This window comes from Epargyreus clarus, unplaced genomic scaffold (genome assembly GCF_041222505.1).
Source record: "Epargyreus clarus isolate Ecla_fem2 unplaced genomic scaffold, WU_Ecla_fem_2.2 ptg000007l, whole genome shotgun sequence".
Lineage (NCBI taxonomy): Eukaryota > Metazoa > Arthropoda > Insecta > Lepidoptera > Hesperiidae > Epargyreus > Epargyreus clarus.
Genome location: NW_027332215.1, coordinates 3287778 through 3308899, shown reverse-complemented (window position 1 = coordinate 3308899; position 21122 = coordinate 3287778). Strand labels below are relative to the sequence as shown.

Sequence of the window (21122 nt, the reverse complement as noted above, 5' to 3'; positions counted from 1 at the left end):
TTGTTTACATTTTGGACACCTAATTCTGAATCGGACTATACGGATGTTTGAGTATATCAATATGTTGTTGAAAACCATCCAGCCATTTGGAAGCTCCGAACAAACATACATATAAGACACGCGCGAAAAACAACCTTTCCTTTGCAGTCGGAAAAAAATAATACACTAAAATAAAAAACGATAAAATAAAATAAATATATACCTATTGAGTGTGGATGGTTTCCTAAGCCGGATCTAACGGCACCTACGGGACGAGAAGGGGAGGCGCTATACTACGCCACGATCTCACGACGATAAGAGCGGATTAGCGTAACACACCCTTAATGAGATGATTAAATTACAATACTCATTTTTCTCATTGAATATGATTTACTTTTTCGATTATTTTTTTGCATAAGAAGTCTGTTTTAGTTGGTTTTAGTTACTTAGTCTATGGCTTAATATAGAAAGCGCCATCTATCATCGCACTGAAGACATAAGAGTTTACTCAAATTAATATAACAGTAATAAGTAAAGGTACATCAGAATCCACTAGTCGTTAGAATAAAATTAACAATTCAAAATTTTAAACGTACATAGTATACCATGTTTTGATAAAATATCAAAATGGTCAGTTGATTGTAACTGTTAACGTTTTGTTTATAATGATTTTATAATTAGATAACAACATTATATAATTTTGTGTGTTGTATGTTGTATATAAATTGTTTTGCTTGGTCAAAAAAAAACTTTAGCTTCCTTTTACTAAACAATATTTCCCGTGAATATTTCGCATTCGATTGTCGATATCGATTATCAATATTACTTGATTATTTGAAAATATGGTAAAATAATCTTAGGTCCATTAACTTATATTAATATATTATAATTTTTAGTGGAAATGATAATTCAAAATTATATTTGTCAGATTTACTCTAAAGTAAAACTTTCATAAATAGTAAAAATCATAACTTAGATTTTCGATGATTACGATTATGTAAAGATGGCTGCATGAGCGTCCCTTAACCTTTGTTACAAACTTAAGAATTCAAACAAAAAACAAAAAGATGTCTACGGTTGACGCCTTGACGCTTTTTAATGGATTTTGTTACAATTTTTTTCGGTCATCGCGAATATATTTCTAATTAAAGAAATAATGCGATCTATTTATTAAACAAGACGTTATTTTATTTATACGAATGAATCTAATCGGGTTAACACTATTCGAGGGTGTAATACGTTATCGTAGTAGTGTTGTAGCTACTAGCATTTTACATGTGCGCGAAAGAAATGTCAGAATAGAAGAGAGTATAAGTACGCAGAAAAGCGGACGAGCGGACGATGTAGAGTGGAATGGGTGCGCATACTGTTGAAGTATCGAACCAGTGCGGGCCGGAGCGTCATTAGCTCTCGTGTGATGGTGGCGAGTGCCGTCCGTTAAACGTATTTTGACAGCCGGCTGGCTCGTCGTATGTAACTCCAAATCGGTTCTCAATAAAAATGAACAATCGCAGTGGTGTGGATGAATCAAGTTTGGTTAATTTTTCGACGGAACTGCCCTCTTTGGATACAAAGGATAGTTTGCTAGGCTTCCCTTTCGATCATCTGTACGCATGTCACTCCGATAGCGCGGATCTGGGGGACGATCTTTTGCTGAACAAGGAGCTCGATCTGTCGGCGCCGTGCGTCGTTGACGACAAAAGTCTCGTTGTGAGAGTCAAGACTGAGGTCGACGAGTTAAACGATCGATTGACGAATTACGAGATTCAAAACAAGCGTTTGAAAGGACTACTCATCTACCATTTGGACCTGATTCAGCAGCAAAACGAAGTCATCACAAGGAGAGATAAGCTGTACCAATCCTTGCGACTGGAAAATGAGTCTGTAAGTACATTATTAATCGCATATCCATAGCTTAATATATACCAGATGTCACATAAAAAGACATTTATTTTAATTACAACATTAGGTATGTTTTTATTGTTATTAAATGTGATATTTATGAAATGCTGTTAAAAGTATACATATAGATTGCTCACTGAATGTAATAAATCTGTGATTGTTAGTGTATATTTCTGTCCTTGGCTATTTACATGCAGGGTTGGGTTAAATTTAGTGTTTTTTATGACATAATTAGTATATAATTACAGATGCAAAGATAATACTTCGAAAACTTAATATATTTACTGATTAGTATCACTGACTTCATGTAAGCAACCTCAAAATTGCTTTAAAATTATTGTGTTAATTATTTAACATGTTCTTATCAAGAACAAACTACCTAATACTATTACTAAGTTAATAATTAGTGATATCAAGTAAATCTGTGACTATACTAAAATAATTTATTAAATGTAGTATACATATAGGGCACAGTACAGTAGACATTGGTGATGAATACTTTTAGTATTCATTTTACGTATCATTTAAAGTGAATATTTATTAGAGCATGAAGATAACCTAAAATAATCTAGAAGTAAACAAATGCTTATTAAAATTAATTCCCATGCCCATTTATGGGATGCAAATTTATTGCATATAATAATATTAAAGCAAAAATTATCTAGCCTTGTTGAACATGTCATATTGTTGCCTTACTGAGCTCCTTAATTTGTAAACATGAGTGCAGTGAATGTGGTTGTGTTTATCATTATTGCTATATTTCAGACAAAAATGTTATGATATAATGAACACCTCTCTTCTAAAATGACACATTGTTGACATTGACACTAGAATAAAACAATTACCAACCTAAATACATGCAATAGTCAATGCTCAAAGCAACTTTCCCAGAACAAACAAAGAAACCTACAAGTTTGATTTTATACAAGTCTACATTTTAAAGCAATTGTGTGAGCATAATTGTATTAATGTAAACAAATGACATTTGTAATATATTATTTCTTGTCACAGTTTGCATTAAATAATTGCATTCAATTCGATTATTTTATATTTGCATGGAAACAGTTGTGTATAATAATTTTAGCATGTGAATTGTTGCACTTATATTATTTCATTCAATCATTTGTCTTATATGGTATTGTATAAATCAACCTTAGGTTCGACTCTATGAAATGTAATATCTTTAGTAGACTTTTTTCATGATTTGAGTAGCAAAAGAGTTGGCAGTCCACCTGATGGTAAAGGGTCACTGCTACACTACTTTTTATGTTCAACACCATATAGAACATTTTGCACCTGAAGCAGATCACAGATGCACAGCCGCTCCTGAGGGCTAAGACGGTCATGTGGTATTATTACATGGATTAGTCTGTTCCTCATTCTGTTTTTATTAATTGTGTCATCCTAAAATATTAAGTTATAGAAAAATCACTGTTACATACATTTCAAATTATTACATTATTATCTTTGTAATTAATTCGAGAACTGTCCAGATCTCGTCTCTACACTATTTGGTAGTATATATGTTATAGTCAAAGTGATCAAATAGCTATTATACATAATGACTGGTTAGTATGTATAATAAGTAATTTGTCCAGACAATGTGATAAATTAATAACTTTATCCGGCTGTTATATATAATAGCATGTTAAAGTCAGTCAAAGTAATAATTATGTTATTGTAAGTGGCCGAAGTACGGTAAATCTTAAGATTAACTGAAATTATTAATGATGAATTATGTTGTATGAACATCATCTTGGTTGTTGTATTACAGTTACTATGAATCATACAGATTAGGTCCAAATTATCGTGAATTGGACTTAAACGCACGATGGGTGCTGCCGCGCCCTGCTCGCTTAGTTTTCTATTTTCTTTTATGTTCTAACCTAACCTAACCACTACCAAACATGAATGATTTTTTTAGGATTGGTTAGGTTAGGTTGGAACATACAAGAAAATATAAAACTAAGAAAGCAGGGCGCGGTAGCGTGCTTGCGAGCGGGTGGATCCAAGTGATGTAAAGTCAGTACTTAAAATATTAAAAAAAAAAGATATAAGGCATGCATTTTATTACTTCATCCCATAGCTGATTCACATACATTGTGTACAGAGACTGGGCATAAAAAATCTTAACATGTCTATTATTCGATTGTGGATCATTATAAAATTACAAAAAAATATAATTATTATGCTTAAGGAAAGTAGAAATACAAACTTCTAATTTTTACCTATACTTGATTTATTACTTTATCCAAGTCTTTGAAAATATTGTATATAATGGCTGGTTATTGTGATTAATTCCATGTTATTTATCACTTTGACCAAATTGAATATTACACATAATGGCTAGATATTATGTATAATATCCGAGTTTATCACTTTGGCTGTAACATATATATAACAATGGCTATTTCATTTGAGTTAAGTTGGTTCAGTTGAGTTTATCATGTAATAGCCAACTTATTAACAAATAACATATACTTATTGGTAGGTGTCATTTCGGGGGTTAGTATAAAAAACATCCCCAAAACAAATAAAAATAAAATTTCACAGTACCTGATTGCCCTATATGTGAATTTATTAATAAACTCCGTTTCATATACCTCAATTTCCACTACAACATATACTTGTAGTCAAGAAATGAAACATGTAAAGTAAGCATATATGCAATATGATTTGCATATATCCAATATTTTTTTAAAGTATGTTTTGGGGTGCTCATATTACCTTACATGATTACTAATCAGCACCATCAGCACATCAAAATCAATCATTGATTACCACAATTTTTCTAAACAATTTTTGATCACTTTGTTTATCAAATTATTCATATATCTATTGTATATTAACAGTCTTATTCATTAAAAAATCATATTATTTATTAATAAACATTCTATAAACCTACTTTAACTTATAAATGAAAATGTACGGTAAAGATCGGCGAACAAATTGTTTTCTTTTAATAGTGTTTAATGTTTTTGGCTTTTTACTTTCAGCCTAACTTTATTGTACTTTCATCACTATACGAAGAAATTGAATAACATTCATAGATAATAGGTTACTAAACATCGATAAATGACTTTATTTAATATTAAATAAAGTTCGGCTGAAAGGCAAGAATCCAAGGCCGTTAAACATTGTTAAAAAAAAAAAATAATAAAACCAAATGAAATGTCAGTGTCAATGTAATTGTAAAAACCGCGAATTTGAATAGATTTTGTTAAAATAGGATGTGAAACAAAAGTTGTTAAAAGACAAACGAGTAAAAATTGGTTTCATATTAATGTTTTTATAATATTGATACACCTAAAGTTGAATTCAAGTAGGTTTCGTTTTGTAAAAATTCGCAATATCTTATGGCAATTATGTCAGGAGGGATACCAGGTCCTCTGGGATCTAAGTAAGATCATTACGTACGTGATCAATTATAAAAGTTGACGTGGATTTATAAAAGCGATAATGATTCCGAAAGTCTATGTCGTTGTTCGAAGTGGACGTTTTTCTAGACCTTCAATAACATCAAAGTTTTGTAAAACTAGCATTGTAATTTAAAATGGTAATATAATGATGTTATTTATCAGATATTAGTCTGGCCGCTCAAAGAATGCATTCCTGAAGGCTGTGAAAGAGTGTCAGTTGGACATGACTAGAGATGGGTGTAGTAAAATATGCTTGCATTCATTCTTACTTAATTCTGAATGTCACTATAGCCTAAAGAAAATATAAAATAAAAATGCAGCATAAATTAAATAAATTCATTTTATTGTTGTATATTTTTAACCAACTTCACCTATAATAATATTATAATAAATCATGAAAGAAATTGTGAAGTCACATATTTTTTATTCATTATTTATTATTATTTATTTAGTTTATCTTTTTAATATTACAAAAAAAAAACATACTTATTATTTTATTGTATAATGAAAAATATCATTGATGTTGATATACCTAGCATCGAATCTATGGTACAAAAAACATCAGTTGACCTGCAACATTGAATACTTTTAACAGCATCATAGGTATTTAGGAAGTAGTGTCAGTACTTGTTTATTATTATTTTGTTAAATTGGTATTTATAATTCATTAAGTTTAGCCCCGGAACATATTATTCATTATTATTTGAAAAAAAAAACATTAATGTTTTTGATGATATTTTTTGTTTGTATGGCAAACAAATGATACTCAAATTGTCATATTATATTTGATGCCACTCCAAAGTTAATAATTTAATCAGAAACAACCTGTCAGGAATGCATTCTCTGGTCTGGCCCCATATATGGTAATAAACAATAAATTATTTCAAGTTTGTTTATATACAAAGCTGACATTGAGATTAGTTTGTGATTGATTCAATACCTGCTAGCTGTTGAGTCTTTGTCTTTTAACACTGTTGTAGTAGCATTCGCGTCTATAAGTTATAGAAGGCTTATAGAACAGTTTAGTGCCCAAAATGTGTTTATGAATAACATTTTGATTATTGTACTATAGCAACAATTAGATTTGTTATAACTTTTTAAGAATAAGACTGTAAGAATGAAATTCATCGAGTAGTTTTGTTAAATTAAATTATTTTTACTAAGGTTAAGATCACATGTTTTTTTTTTAAACTATTGCTAGAGCTTAAACATGAACTTTTTAATTTGACACTGCTGAGATACTGTCCTTTTAAACAATAAAGCTATTTTTTAATATGTTGGTACTTGGTAGCAAAGAGGTGGTATTCATTATCACATATACTACATTTCCATACTTGGACAAGTAGACTAGTTTAGGTTAATCATCATGGCAGAAGTGCCCCTGAGGATTAAGTTGATATTCCTCATGTTTATGTCTGAAAATTTCTTCGTTAACCCATTTCTGTCCTACACCCATGCACAGGTTTCCATTGCAAGGGCCAAGTGCGAATTGGTAGACTTCATACACTTTTGAGAGCTGGTTGTTAGAGAGCTCGATTGACAGGCTGTATGTCACTATTATAGGCAGGCAGATTAAGAAATTACTAGAAACTAAAATATGAATAGCAGAAACGAAAATATGAGTTTTACAGATGTTCGCAGACATTTTAAATTTGTAGGTACAATTATTGAATATGTACATTTCAGTTGAAAACAAAATTGAACCGGCGTCATGGTCTGAACCTGCCGCCCGCGCCGTCTCTGCCACCACTGAACCTCCCAGTACCATTGCCGCTGTCGCTGTCGCTGCCGAGTGCGCTTCCGTGTGCGCTGCTGCCTGCGTTGCCGTCGCCGCAGCTGTCTCCGGTGCCTCCTGCGCAGCCGACTACGCTGCCTCCGGCATTGCCGTCTCCACTGCCGTCTCCGGTGCCATCTCCGCTGCCGCCTGCGCTGCCGCCTGTGCTGCCGTCTGCGCTGTCGCCTGTGCCGCCGCCTGCGCCGTCCCCTGGCCTGCCGCTCGCGCTGCCAACCGCGCAGTCGCCAGTGCTGCCACCCGCGCAGCAACCAGAGTTGCCACCCGCGCAGCAACCAGAGTTGCCACCCGCGCAGCAACCAGAGTTGCCACCCGTGCAGCAACCAGAGTTGCCACCCGTGCAGCAACCAGAGCTGCCACCCGTGCAGCAGCCAGAGCTGCCACCCACGCAGCAGCCAGAGCTGCCACTCCCGCAGCCGCCAGTGCTGCCACCCCCGCAGCCGCCAGTGCTGCCACGCCCGCAGCCGCTAGTGCTGCCACCCACGCAGCCGCCAGTGCTGCCACCCCCGCAGCCGCCAGTGTTGCCACCCACGCAGCCGCCAGTGCTGCCACCCTCGCAGCCGCCAGTGCTGCTACCCGCGCAGCAGTCAGAGCTGCCGCCCGTACAGCCGCCAGTGCTGCCGCCCGTGCAGCCGCCAGCGCTGCCACCCGTGCAGCCGCCAGCGCTGCCACCCGTGCAGCCGCCAGCGCTGTCGCCAGTAGTGTCGCCTGCTCTATCGCTCGCAGTACTGTCTGAGCTGGCGCCCGTGGTACCGTTGACGTTACCGTCTGCGTTACCGCCAACCCTGCCGCCAACCCAGCCGCCAACCCAGCCGCCGACGACTTCAACAGTTGTAAAGACAGATTCAAGCCAAGTAAGTATCTTTTGAAATATTACAGATTTGAAGTTGTACTTAACATAGTTACGTTGTACGATAATTGGTTTTACTATTTACTATATTAAAAATAATGTAAATACATTTTTTGAGAAGTCACTATTTAACAACCACCTTACATGTGTACTATATACTTCATTTACTATTTCTCTGATGCCAGACATTCAAATTTGATGACAATTATTTATTACTACTACCAATTTTTCAGATCATGTTAAACAGTTTCACTGAGCTGTTACTGCCGGAGAACAGGACCAATACGTTCTTGTTTGAAAGCGATTTGAGCAAGCCGAAAACTTTCGAGAAGGAGACATTCGGTTTGGCAAGAACTACGATTCCAACTGACGCTGGTGAGATTATTTTATCGGTTATATCTCTATGAATGTACTTACTTAAACGAATGCACATAGCTTGTATCATATTTATTGTAAATAATTTAACATCTATCAACATGACATGTTTTTATTGTTGTTTGTGATAAGAACGTGAAATGAACTCTGATGATTATGGTAAGATGGTATTAAATTATTTTATAAATCGAATTTTATTTCTACAATATTTTTGGGGTTATGCATTGTGAACGTAGCTATGATAGTGTTATTGCAATAAAAAATAATAATTGTAAAGTCACATTTTTGCACGAGAAGTAATGACAAACAGATAACATAGTTAAGCAGTGAAAGTGTGAACCATCAACATCTCATAATTTATATATGTCAAATAACACTGGTATGGTATTTGAAGAGTTTTACTATGTTTCTTAGAGATTTCCGCCTAATATAGTCAAAACTGCGCACGGTGTATAGAAACATAAGTGCGATGCTCGGCTCTACCGGTGAATTACAGTCGCGACAGGACGACTGCTACATCTGTTCCGCATTTTTGGCACATTTAAAACTTGTTATAAACGGAAATGAGTCGGCCTGGAAGGAACATATTAATGAAAGGAAATTTGACAACTTGATCTTTGGTTAAAAAACAGATTAACTATCTTAGTCGTCAGGAGTAGTAATCTATGGTCGATTTCAATTACCTTTACAATTAAACTTGGAGTTGATAACAGATTTACATGGGTAGCAGTGACTGTTCACCAACCTTATTTGTTACTTTTTAATTTAATTGTATGAATGACAAGAGGTTGACGTCTTTTGTACGCGTGATGAGATAACACGAGCTATTATTAAGCACAACTAACTATAAACAGCACTATCTTTTCGCGTACTTCCCCTAATAAAATATTTCCAGTATGAAAAGTGCCAGGATGATATTCAACGGACAAAATCTTCTCATAAGACTTCTGCTCGAGACGCTGTAATGAAATTCTTCAGTATAAAGGACTCTTAAGAATTTCTCGTAACTTTAGTTCCCCTAAGAAAATAATAAGAAACTCCATCCATTGAAAATTGACACCGACGTGAGACGTAATTTAAAAAGAAGCGCCTTGGAAATTTTCCTTGGAATTCTAATTTATTTTCATAATATAACTTGCAAACTTGTAAAGAATCTTGTTATAAAATGCAATCTATAAAATGGGGTATTATTTAGAGACGTTGGAATCACAAATTATATAGGTACATGAGTCTAGTCCAGTCCTGTCCATATTGTTCTAAAATAAAGAGGTTGTCATTTCGATAGAAAGAATAGATTTTGATGGCCTCTTTGGGAATTTCACCGACTCACGATAACACATAAGTATATAGGTACAACCTTTTAGGAGAGAAATTTTCCTACCATTTAAGTAGTAAAGTACCAATATTTTGTGGGAGTATTGGTGCATCCAATTTGAATATTCGATTTGGATGTGATTAAATACAGGAATCAAGGTTCCCTTTTATATTAGGATTTTTGTAACTTCTGAAGGTGGTAAAACCCTTTTATTGTTCCATTCTAGCGGCATCATCGCCACACCTATTTTAGCCTAATTATAGGAGTTGTAAACCCTTTGTGTTCCGGTTTGAGGGGTGTGGTAAGAGAAATCACACAGACATCAAATCCTAGACGTTGTAACTTAGTTCACAGGGGTACGTTTCTGTGGCCGAACTTAGGTAGATCTCTAATACCTCTAATTATCTGTGGATGATTGCAAATGCCCAGGGGCGGCAATACCCGCTGACCATCGGTAGCCTGGATGCTCGTTTGCTACTTTTATAAAAAGGCTATATTTTAAATATGCGCTTTGCATTTATACTAATAAAAAATGTAAGCTGTATTTGAAAATCATTTATACACGCATTATGTATGTAGATTCTGCGCCAAATTTCTAGTCCGCTCTGAATGTACAAGCGAGTCGCGTCGCCACAGGTTATTGTAGATATAAGCGGGACGAAGATAGCGCGGGACGCCCTCCGCACTTGTCCGCTGCCCTCGCTCGCCCACGGGTATATAGCTGCGTTAGTGTGCCCTTATTGTTGCTACGGAGTATATGCTTGTGGTTGTGTTCGACAGCATTGGCTCTCTGACTAGACCTGCGTGTAACAACTTCAGAGCGGACTAGAAGTTTCGCGCGGGCTATACCTATATACGCGTTATAATGCATTTAATAATTTTGTTATAAAAAAACTTATGATGCAGTAATATTTTTTAACAAAATCGGACTCGAAACTCATTTTTTACTAATGATAATAATATTTTTTTCGGATTTCACCATGAAGGCCGACTTGACAAATTTAGTCTGTATAGGATAAGTAATTATGTTGACTGTGGGTTGCGTCGTTGTATACAGAATTTCCGTGGCCACCTTCCAGTTCCACCATCAGACCATGGATATCATTTAGGACCAGTTTCCTTGCCAAAACGTATAAAACGAGCCAAATGTTAATCGAGGGAATTGCGTCGTTAAATTACTAAGTTGCAATGGCCATCTTCCAGCATAATCATCAGACCTCGGATATCATCTATTACCCATGTACTTGTCATTACGAATAAAACGATTCCAAACTCGAGTAAGTTGCGTCGTTTCATTATATTGGTCCCATGGCCATGTTGCAGCTCCATATCAGACCAGCTCCATATGACATTAATATTGCATTGTGTTGCGACCTCTTCACTCAATCGGATACCAAAAAGTGGGTCAAATTTGAAATGCATACATTTTAAATTAAACACAAGTTACTAAAAGTATGTTTTGTTTTTGACATTCTCATTTTAACCATATTTTAATTTGTCATTGTCTGGTTATTTTTATCCGGCTTGGTTTGCGACATATTTCTACTACGCTGTTATTATTTAACTTAATACTTACTTACATAATTTTGAGTTGGTAAACATACTTTTCCATACATTACATAATATGGGAGAACGTGTTTTTAATTTACAGTGTTAAATTTGTACGGACACCTCTCCACGCGAGTGTAACTCATACTTGTTCGGTTTTATTATTGTTTAATTAATTGTTTATTTCAATAACCGGGGAGGCTGATTCTGCCAAGTTAAGTTAAACTCAATTCTTATTCTCGGAGCAACATCGATTAATTCACTTTAGGTGTTTTTTCGCCGCATCCCTTCAGTGTCGCGGGAGGGTAGCGTTAGTACTTTTTGTCATCTTTATCTCATAGTGTGGTAAGCGCTGCTCTTACTTTTACAATGACAGTGGGGTTGTTGTTCGTAAATGCCATTATATAATAAAATTTATTCGTCAATCTATCTGTGTTTGGGTGCGCATTTTAGGTCGTCGAAACCCATTGTTATCATCAGGTAATAAATTGTAATATTTTTAAGCAGATGTTATGCTAATCTATTAACCAATAGATTCATTATCAATATACAACAAACATAGAATCCATTATGAATACTAGAGTAAAAATATTATTTAATAAAATCATATCTCATGTTTACGTGCTTGGTTCCTGAAAATGGAAGTGCTGTTTTAATTCATACCGTTATTACAAAACTGTACGATACTTTAATGCAATGCTACACTCAATTATATTGAATATTTAATATCTTTGACATCATGGTTTCATTTCACGATTTTATTATAATTCAAAGTGACATATTGCTATGCGTATTGAAAACCTTATGTGTTATAATTGTATATCAATCATTATATATTTGTTTAATTGCCAGAGCTGAAACACTTACCTGTTTTTTAGTCTGCTGATGTACAATGACCTGCGCGCTCAATACTAGTGAGACCCATAGAAATGGGCATTTTGAACGTGGTATTATTTTTTTACATGGTGAACTGATATTAGGAAGTAATCAATACATTCGGCGATATGAAATACATAAATAATGATATAGAAATATTTCTCCATTCTCAATCATACACCTTTAAGTTACATTTTAAGCCAATGACTGCGATCGATATTTTATATTGCTATGGTTTTCTCATGTGTCTGTGCAGAATAAGTAAGACTATTTTCTGAAACATAATGTAATAAATGTTCCTTAATAGGAAATACAATTAAATTGAGTAAAGGATATACTCACCTTAGCCTAGCTTATATATAGGTTGTAAACATTGAATTAAACTGCGCTGCAGCAATGCAATTTTATCATTTTATTCATTTGTTATTCAAGATCTATTTCTTATATATGTTCTATGTAATATTATTCCTAGGTATTTGAACTTTTCCAGGATTTGAGCTGAGTTTAGTTTTTTGTTGAGAGAATTCAGAAAACATTATTAGAGACCATGCTTAATCTACCATTTTTGCAATAAAAACAGATGTGACTAAATAGGTCAATAATATTAATATAAATTGATACTTATCATTATCCTAGAACCTGCAAGACGGAAAATCTCATAAAGGAGGTTTTTAAAATACAGAAACCTAGTTTTCTACGATATTTTATTGTATATGTTAATATTTATATTTATTATAATAATAATGATTACGGAGTTGCTTGCGTCTCTATAATAAAAGGGATTCACAGGTACCTACTAAAAGTATCCATTCTAAATGCATTCCCATGCGTTATAATAACATGTAGAATATATGTACATAGCAACTTCGAGAGACTATATCAGTTCAACTGTATCTGTGGAATAGAGCGATGTATACTAGGCCATGCGAACGAATTATAGTGAACGATACGCACAAACAATATGTAATTAATATACGCAAGCAATATGTTCGATCAATATGCCCAAGCAATTAGTGTAATCAATACGCTCGAGCAATATTTGCAATAAATATGGCCAAGCAATGTGTGCGAATGATGTGTACAAATGTCCTTTGCCAAGTTATACTCCCAGGAGCTTCATTTCGTATGTCATAACTTGCGGAATCTAAAAAAATCTAATCCGTATTAATATATTTACAATTAACTATAAAATAGTAACAGGGGGTCTAAGGCTATAAAATACGACCCCACTCCATATCCATACGCACCTAGGTCATGAGGTCCTAAGTCACCAAAATATTCCGAAACAGTTTAAAACATTTTAATTATTTTACCTGAATATTTCTTATGTTATAAATATAAATAGACATGTTACAAATGTGTCTGTTAATATTACAGTGATAACATCCCTGAAATAAAGTTAAAAGTGCTTGTAAATCGATTTCTTGATATTGCTTCGTTAGATGTTGCTTCTAAATCTACCCGATATTGAGCCAACTAAAGCACGTTCGTTTAATGTTCTATTATTATTGTAATAGTCTTGTTTGCATATAGTACAATGGGTTTTAATGATTTCTTTCAGATGTAAAACCGTTTAATTCTGGTGAACTTAGTAAGCCACCTAATATGGATACTACAAAGTCTAAGTATCCGAATATGCGGTGCAACACTTTTAAGCGGGAGGGAACAAAGCGCTCTCTTATCAAGAAAGAAGCGATTAAAACAGAGCCTCAGTATAAGGTGAAGTCTAACAGGTAATAATTTGCGTATGCCGTAAGGTATAGAGAGTTTAATATAATATTTGGAATTTGGTAACCTTGGTACAAAAGTTAGCCGTAAGCCTTTTTATCTTACACTACTAGGTACGGGTATCTCCCCCAAAAAAGGGAGAGGAGACCTGAGTATTACTCCACGCTATTGCAATGTGGATTGGTGCAAAGTCCACATAGTTCAGAAGGACTTTGTAGTTTGCGTCCTATTAAGTTAAATAATATTGCAATAAATCGTTATACAAAGTTAAATAATATTGCAAAAAATCGACAGCGTCTTCCACATAGAGGACATGTAATAAATGCGGATATATTAATGTCTTTAACCTTAATGCGTATTTCACGAACTGCCTTGGTTTTTTTTTCAGGGGTAAACCTGCGGTACAAAGAGCCCAAAGAAGTCGTAAGAAGAATGCGGCTGGCGTGGGCCACCAAAGTCGTGTGCCGAAAGCGACGGTCAAAGTTGAAACCCCGGAACGTAAGTTTTTGATAATGTATTTTTCGATCAAGAATGACAGGATATCCTGTATTAATACAAAATGCTAGATTATGAGATAAATGTAAAATTAAATTGCAGCTAAGGTGCCCGAAGAGCCGGCGTACGATCATTTTGGCATAAACAAAAAGAAGAAGATGTTGAACACATACGGAAAGGCGAAAAATGCCATTACTAGTACAACTACTAGTACGACCACTACAATGTCAAAATCCCTTTTCGGATCTCTATCCGACAGGCTTCAGCTCATCGATACCACGCCGACAGGCGAAGATCCGTACCAATTAGGCGAGGCAGATCTGCGGGAACAATCGCCGATTCCGAAGCTTATGCTGCAAAAGTCTAACTACGGACGAATGAAGGTCCTGGATCAACCCACCCGCCGCATATACGATCCCGACTTGCCTGAGCCAAAGACGTCCACAACTCGGGAAAATCACTTCCTTTCGAGCTCTTTTACCGATGACCTTAAGAAGGAGACAAAGACAATGTTGATTCACGAACCCGACTTGGATCTGGTTAAAACTGAACCGGAAATCGATTGGCGGATCTATTCGCCCAAAACGAAAACTAGCATTGAGACGTGCGCCGGTACTACGCCTCCGCCCGGGATGCCAGACTTTGCCTTCAATGATAGTCCTAACAATGCAGCCTGCAGTATCTCATTGGACTGCAACGAGTTCCAAGACCTATTCACCTCGGATTCCGCTTTGAATCTCGAAGATTTGAATGCCGCAACCAGCTTCAGTGCCACGCAGAAGATGGCAAGCGAGAGGGCGAAGAAGCGAGCCGCGCGCTCTGCAAACGTTGATACTCCGGCATTAGAGCCAGTGGTAAGTAAGTCATTTTCTATTTAACTCCTCATGCTTGCTCATCATTGCTTTTGATGTAAGATCTTTGAAACAAGTCATATACGGGGTTACTGAAAATTCGATACATTCCCTTGGAGGGGTAAAAGTAGAGCTCATTTGCAATAGGTTTTGTCATTAAGTACCCTAGCCGATAGTCATTTGTTTTTGAGATATTCAAGATTTTGTGTTTTTATTTCTAAATACCGATTTCAGGCAAAAAATAAAATGCTCCTAAGTGAATGTCCTATTTTGATCCTATTTTTGTGCATAATCTTATACCTAACATCGCAACGCTTCCTTAAAATAATAATACGCTGTAGTAGTACTCTTAAACTTAACGTTATGGACGTCAATTTGCTAGAGTTCAATAAAAAAAACCCTTTTTATTTCCACTTCAGAGTCCACATTTTCATAAAAAGGATGTATGGAATGTGTCGTATAAATTATTAAAATAATAGCCCTATTTCACTAGCTATCCAAAATGGTATAAAACTTTTATCTACATTGACAATCACAACAATAACAAGGTTTAAAGTGTTAACTAAGATAATGTGCTTTACCTGTGCCGAACAGTAAGACTCTAGTGCAGTTTGCGAATCCAAAAATTACTGATGTTCTGAATATTTGTTTTTTGGCTAATAAATTTTTTATTTAAAAATATTACCGTAATATTTCATAGCACTTTGAATATTAAAAAAAAAGAAATCATAATAAATAAGTACTACATATTTGTTTTTTAAATCCATAATACGCTGTTATGTCAATTGATGATTTTTGTACAATACTTACGATAAAATAATAAGTATGTTTGTTTCTAGTATTTTAAACATAAAATGAATAAGTAAAAATCATGAATAATAAATATGTTACTATAGAAAATTTTAACACGTTCATTGCCTATACGATTTCATTAATTCCTTCTGAGGTGCCGCCTATACTTCACTATGGACTGGCCAGGAGAGTCGCCGGCACTACATACTAAATTAAGTGGCCTCGCTAGGCATCTCACTGGCATAAAGTTTAGTTAAACATCCAAAAAACCCATCAAATAAAAAAGGGGGCAATTTTCTTTCGTAATTTATACAGGGATTGTTAACCTTTTGATAAAATTTTATGTTAAGGTTAAGTTTTGTATTTGTATAGTTGCGTATATATATTTGGTTAAAAATTTAACTTGTGCGACTTCTATTTCTAATAAATTAGTACTTTCCTAAAACATCCTTATCAATCAATATATTGACACAAAAAAAAAAACTTACGTTTTCTTACGGTTACTATACTTCTGGGTAATATTGTAACTCGTCGGTATAACATTAAACATTTATAAATAAAAAATATTCAGAAATTAGGTACTTCATCTAGACAGCTATGATACGGTCGCATCATCACTTAACATCAGGTGAAATTGCGGTCAACCGCCGGCCTATCAAGATTAAAAAAAAGATATTATCTCGAATCTGAATTGAATACGATCTTTATATTTTTCTTCCAAAACAAAAGTAAGTACATAGTCAGCTTTAATAATAAATAATTTATGTTTTTATTGTCATGTAATAAACCATTAATTAAAAGGTTGAGGACCTGCGTCAGTGAACTTGCTTAGCGAGTTCAAAGCAATTTTTACCTTAAATTATAAAAATAGTCGTAAATACGAGCCTCCGTGTAAATGTTCATATTAGCATTTATTTAGTCTACATTTTGAATATCAGTAGAAAATACGGACGCGTTTAGGAAATATTAGCGAAAAACATTGGACTCGCCCGGCGAGTCGCCTGCACATGAACGAAATTTATATCGACTCGCCAGGCGAGTCGATGGCACTGAATGTGTTAAATGATTATTCAAAATCCTAATATAATCGATAATAAATTATTGTACTTGTAGGGGAAGATGGTTAAAAATATACAACAGTAAAATATTTCTTTTACTTTATTGTTACCTGTATGTTTGATGAAACTATTTCAAACATATTTATTATTTTTTAGTTTTTATTTTATTTACGCTATACTTATATTCAGAAGTTAGTTTAGGTTAGGATAGCAAATTTTACTACACCCGTCTCTATATATGTCCCATTTACACTCACTGACAGACTTAGGGAATGTATTCTCTGAGCGGCCGGACTATAATTTTTTACCTTTTTTACGTCAAATGAATTTTAGAAATTGACATGACCTCTTATAGCCCATTGTAATGTTACAAATTTTGGCCCTAATCGTGCTTAAGTCAGAGGACGCCATTTTATTTTTTGGATGTCAAGGGGCGGTTAGAGTAAACCTAAATCCTAATTTGTGGCGTCGCAACTCTTGTCCCTTGGTCGCCTTCTCGCGATCTTGTAAGAGGGTTTTCACGATCTATCAGGCAAACTATTCGTCGCACAGAAAAATTGTAAGAAAAATTATGGATTCAAATTATCTACAACTTTGGTTTTACTATTTTTGTTGTTTCTGAATACCTAAGGATAACTTTTATTTAGTTACGTATCATTGTCCATTTGTTAAACTATAAAATGCGAATACATTTCTATGAACTAATCACTACATTCTCGTTATTTAGGATGATCCAGCGGTGTTCAAGCCAGTCGAGCCACAGCTACCAACTCCGCTGCCAACTCCACTGCCAACTCCACTCCCAACTCCACTGCCAACTCCGCCGCCTAAGCAGAGCAAGCGGGGCAGGAAACGGGCGCATTCTACCACTGGACTGGCCAAAGGGAGGCAAGGCGCCAAGGCTCCAGCGAAGCCGAGAGCGCGCGGCAAAGGTATCTGTACAATCTTATTGCTAAATATAATAGATACCCGCAGATTTTGTCGAAAGTTAGTCTGACATAAACAGCAGATAGTAAGTTTTAAGCCGTTACAGATTATAAAGCTGATGTTTTTTTTTATATACAATATAGGAGTAACAGACGAGCTTGCAGTGCACCTGACGTTAAGTGGCTACTGCCGTCCATGGAAATCCGTAATCAACCGCACATAAGATTAGATTCTTACCTGAGTCCTGCAACAGATGCGCCGCTATCCCTGAGAATTAAAGTGCATTGCTTCGGAAAAGTATGTCCCCTTACACACTCTTCAAACCAAAATCTAGCAGCGCTTAACGCTACTGTTATTAGGCAGAAATAGGTGTGGCTGTGGTGCCGCAGGAGTCGAACCACATAAGTTTCTACCACCTATATATTTATTATGTTTAATTTTATAGATACAGCCCGGTTATTCAATGTTTTCAGAGTACGCCTGTAGGGCATGTATATTATAAATTAATTAAAAGGAAGGAATATTCTAAAGATTGAATGTTAGTTTTATAAAAAATCGCAAACATGAGATATCTATTAATCTATATGTTACAGTCAAAGTGATCAAAGAGCTATTATACATAATAACTAATTTGTCCAGACAATGTGATAAATTAATCACTTTATCCAGCTGCTATATATAATGGCATGTTAAAGTTAGTCAAAGTGATAAATGTTATTGTAAAAGCCCGAAGTACGGTAAATCTTAAGATTAAAATGACTGAAATTATGAATGATGTATTATGTAGTACCAACGTCATCTTGGTCAGTTGTATTACAGTTCTATGAATCATACAGTTTAGGTCCGAATTATCGTGAATTGGACTTAACCGCTCGCAGGGCGCTGTCGCGCCTTGCTCAATATATATATGCTGAATACAAAGCTGGTATGAAATCCTTTAGGATTGTTTAGGTAAAGTTGGAACGTAAAATAAAATATAAAACTAAGCGAGCAGGGCGCCACAGCGCCCTGCGAGCGGGTGGGTCCAAATCATGTAAAGTTAATAACCTTAAAATATTTAAGTCAGTAAATTTAAAATATTTATAAGCAAACATAACATAAAACATCTCAACATGTCTATTATTCCATATGTGGATCAATATGAAATTAAAAAAAATATAAATTATCCTTAAGGAAAGTTGAAATAGAAACTTCTATTTTTTACCTATACTTGTTTTATTATTACTTCATCTTTATTAAGTCTATGAACATATTATATATAATGGCTGGTTAAAGTGAATAATTCCGTGTTATTTATTACTCTGACCAAATTGAGTAGATATTATACAAAATGGCAAGATATTATGTATAATATCTGAATTTATCACTTTGGCTGTAACATATACATCAGGGTGATCGAGTGTTATCTAAAGTTGATTTATTCGAGGAGGTCATTGCCGAGCAGTGTGCTGATGATAAAACCACTACAGAAGGCATTCTTGGGGAGCTTATTGGGGTCGACATTGTGAAATTAAAATTATAAACCTCAAGTGCATTGTTCATTTGTTGTTATTCCGAATATAATTCAAAAATAGTCTGGTCATAGTAGTCACATTGAGTGTGGTTGGTGTGACTATTGTGACAACCATGTGTTGTCTGGTCTAAGCGCGTAACGTTCTTTTCTCGAAATAGTCTTTTCTCGAAAGCTCACATAACGTCCTATTTATCAAGATAACAATCATTAATTATTTAAGGCTATTTCCAAAAATGTCCTAGTAGGCGCAAATTCTTGCTAAACAACAATCTATTGATTATTTCATAAAAATATAGAAAGTTGGCAGTTTTAGACGTGTGAATTATAAGTTATAGACGTTCATGCCCATTTTGACACATGCCATCGCTAGGCACTAAGCATGTGATATACAAATCGTTAACTAAAGAAACCGATTTATTCGATAAATCGATTCTATAGATTACCTACTTAATATTTTGTAAACAGAATATTTATTGAATATTTTTCTAAATCATCTAAATATTTAATAAAAAGGAGAAAAGAAAATAAATTCCAGTGTAATTTTAAAATTTTAATCATGTTTAGAAGATTAAATAAAGCATCATTCTTAAACTGTATTTGTTTTTTTTTTCGTTTTATCATTCACTATCAAACAAAGTCTTGTTTATATTATTGTTATTATGATGAAAAAGGGATAAATAATTAATTACATTGGTCAACACTGTTTTTGTCACATGAAGTTAGTGGTGATTTGTTTTTAAGTTGGCAACCCTTCATTAAAAAACAAATATTATTTCCCTCCATCAATCATCAATCATGTCTTTTGGATTTCTTTCCCACAAATTTGGGTGCTATGAATGACGAATAAGGCGAGAGGTTTCATCAGGACATTTTTTAACGGAGAAGCGCTACCAAGGGAAATGGAGTCCACGAATGCAAGCAGATTATTGTTGGAATCTTAAAAGAGACCAACGAGATGCTAAATATTCCCGAAAATAACATTTATTATATTGTACATTTAACAGTTACTTCTGTAGCTAATTTGTATATATATATCTACAAAGATATTAAATATATGTTTCTATATCACCAAGACACTGGACGTGTCATTTTTTTCCTTGATGTTTTATTGCTTGTAGGCCCTAGTATATTCAAAATTTGACACAACTTTTCGTGTGACTAAAATAGTACATTACAATACGAGGACGAAAAATTTTTTTCTGACAAGTGTGAGTTTGCAGGCCGAGCCGCAGGCGAGGACTGCAATCACACGAGTCAGAAAAACATTTTTCGTCCGCGTGTTGTATAAAATTTTATATTACGGGGTCGGAAATGGGGGTTTTGCGCACGCGAAGCGTGCGTAAAACGTCAATTTACGCACGCCGTGATATAAAAAATATTTTTAATGTTGACCAGTGTTATTAGTAATTATAAATTTCGATTATTTGAAAGTTAATCGATTATGGTTTCTTTCGAATGCTTTGAAGCCGCAAGCTCTACCTATCACGTGGTCATAAACTGCCTATTAAAAAGTTACTTTGGCATGTGTCAAAATGGGCCTACTAAATTGTGACGACTATAGGTCAGAGGAATGACTATAGCATAGAGCCCGAGGTAAAATAACAACTACATCGCGTATACTGTATCTCTTTTTACTTATGGTAGTGATAGTACACAAATAAGAAACTTAAGTAACGCTCCATTTCGTTTCTATGGACGTTGT

General features: G+C 34.9%; 1 protein-coding gene across 1 annotated transcript in view; it reads left to right on the top strand.

Moving 5' to 3' along the window:
- The first annotated feature begins 1056 nt into the window (after nt 1-1056).
- MSL1 (protein) overlaps nt 1057-21122 on the top strand; it is a 45494-nt gene continuing 25428 nt past the window's right edge. The window contains exons 1-7 of the mRNA XM_073074371.1: nt 1057-1863; nt 6987-7946; nt 8176-8317; nt 13618-13789; nt 14173-14282; nt 14382-15133; nt 17708-17912. Of these exons, the coding sequence (XP_072930472.1) occupies nt 1480-1863; nt 6987-7946; nt 8176-8317; nt 13618-13789; nt 14173-14282; nt 14382-15133; nt 17708-17912 (2725 nt within the window). The 5' untranslated portion in view covers nt 1057-1479. The remainder of the gene's footprint in view (nt 1864-6986; nt 7947-8175; nt 8318-13617; nt 13790-14172; nt 14283-14381; nt 15134-17707; nt 17913-21122) is intronic.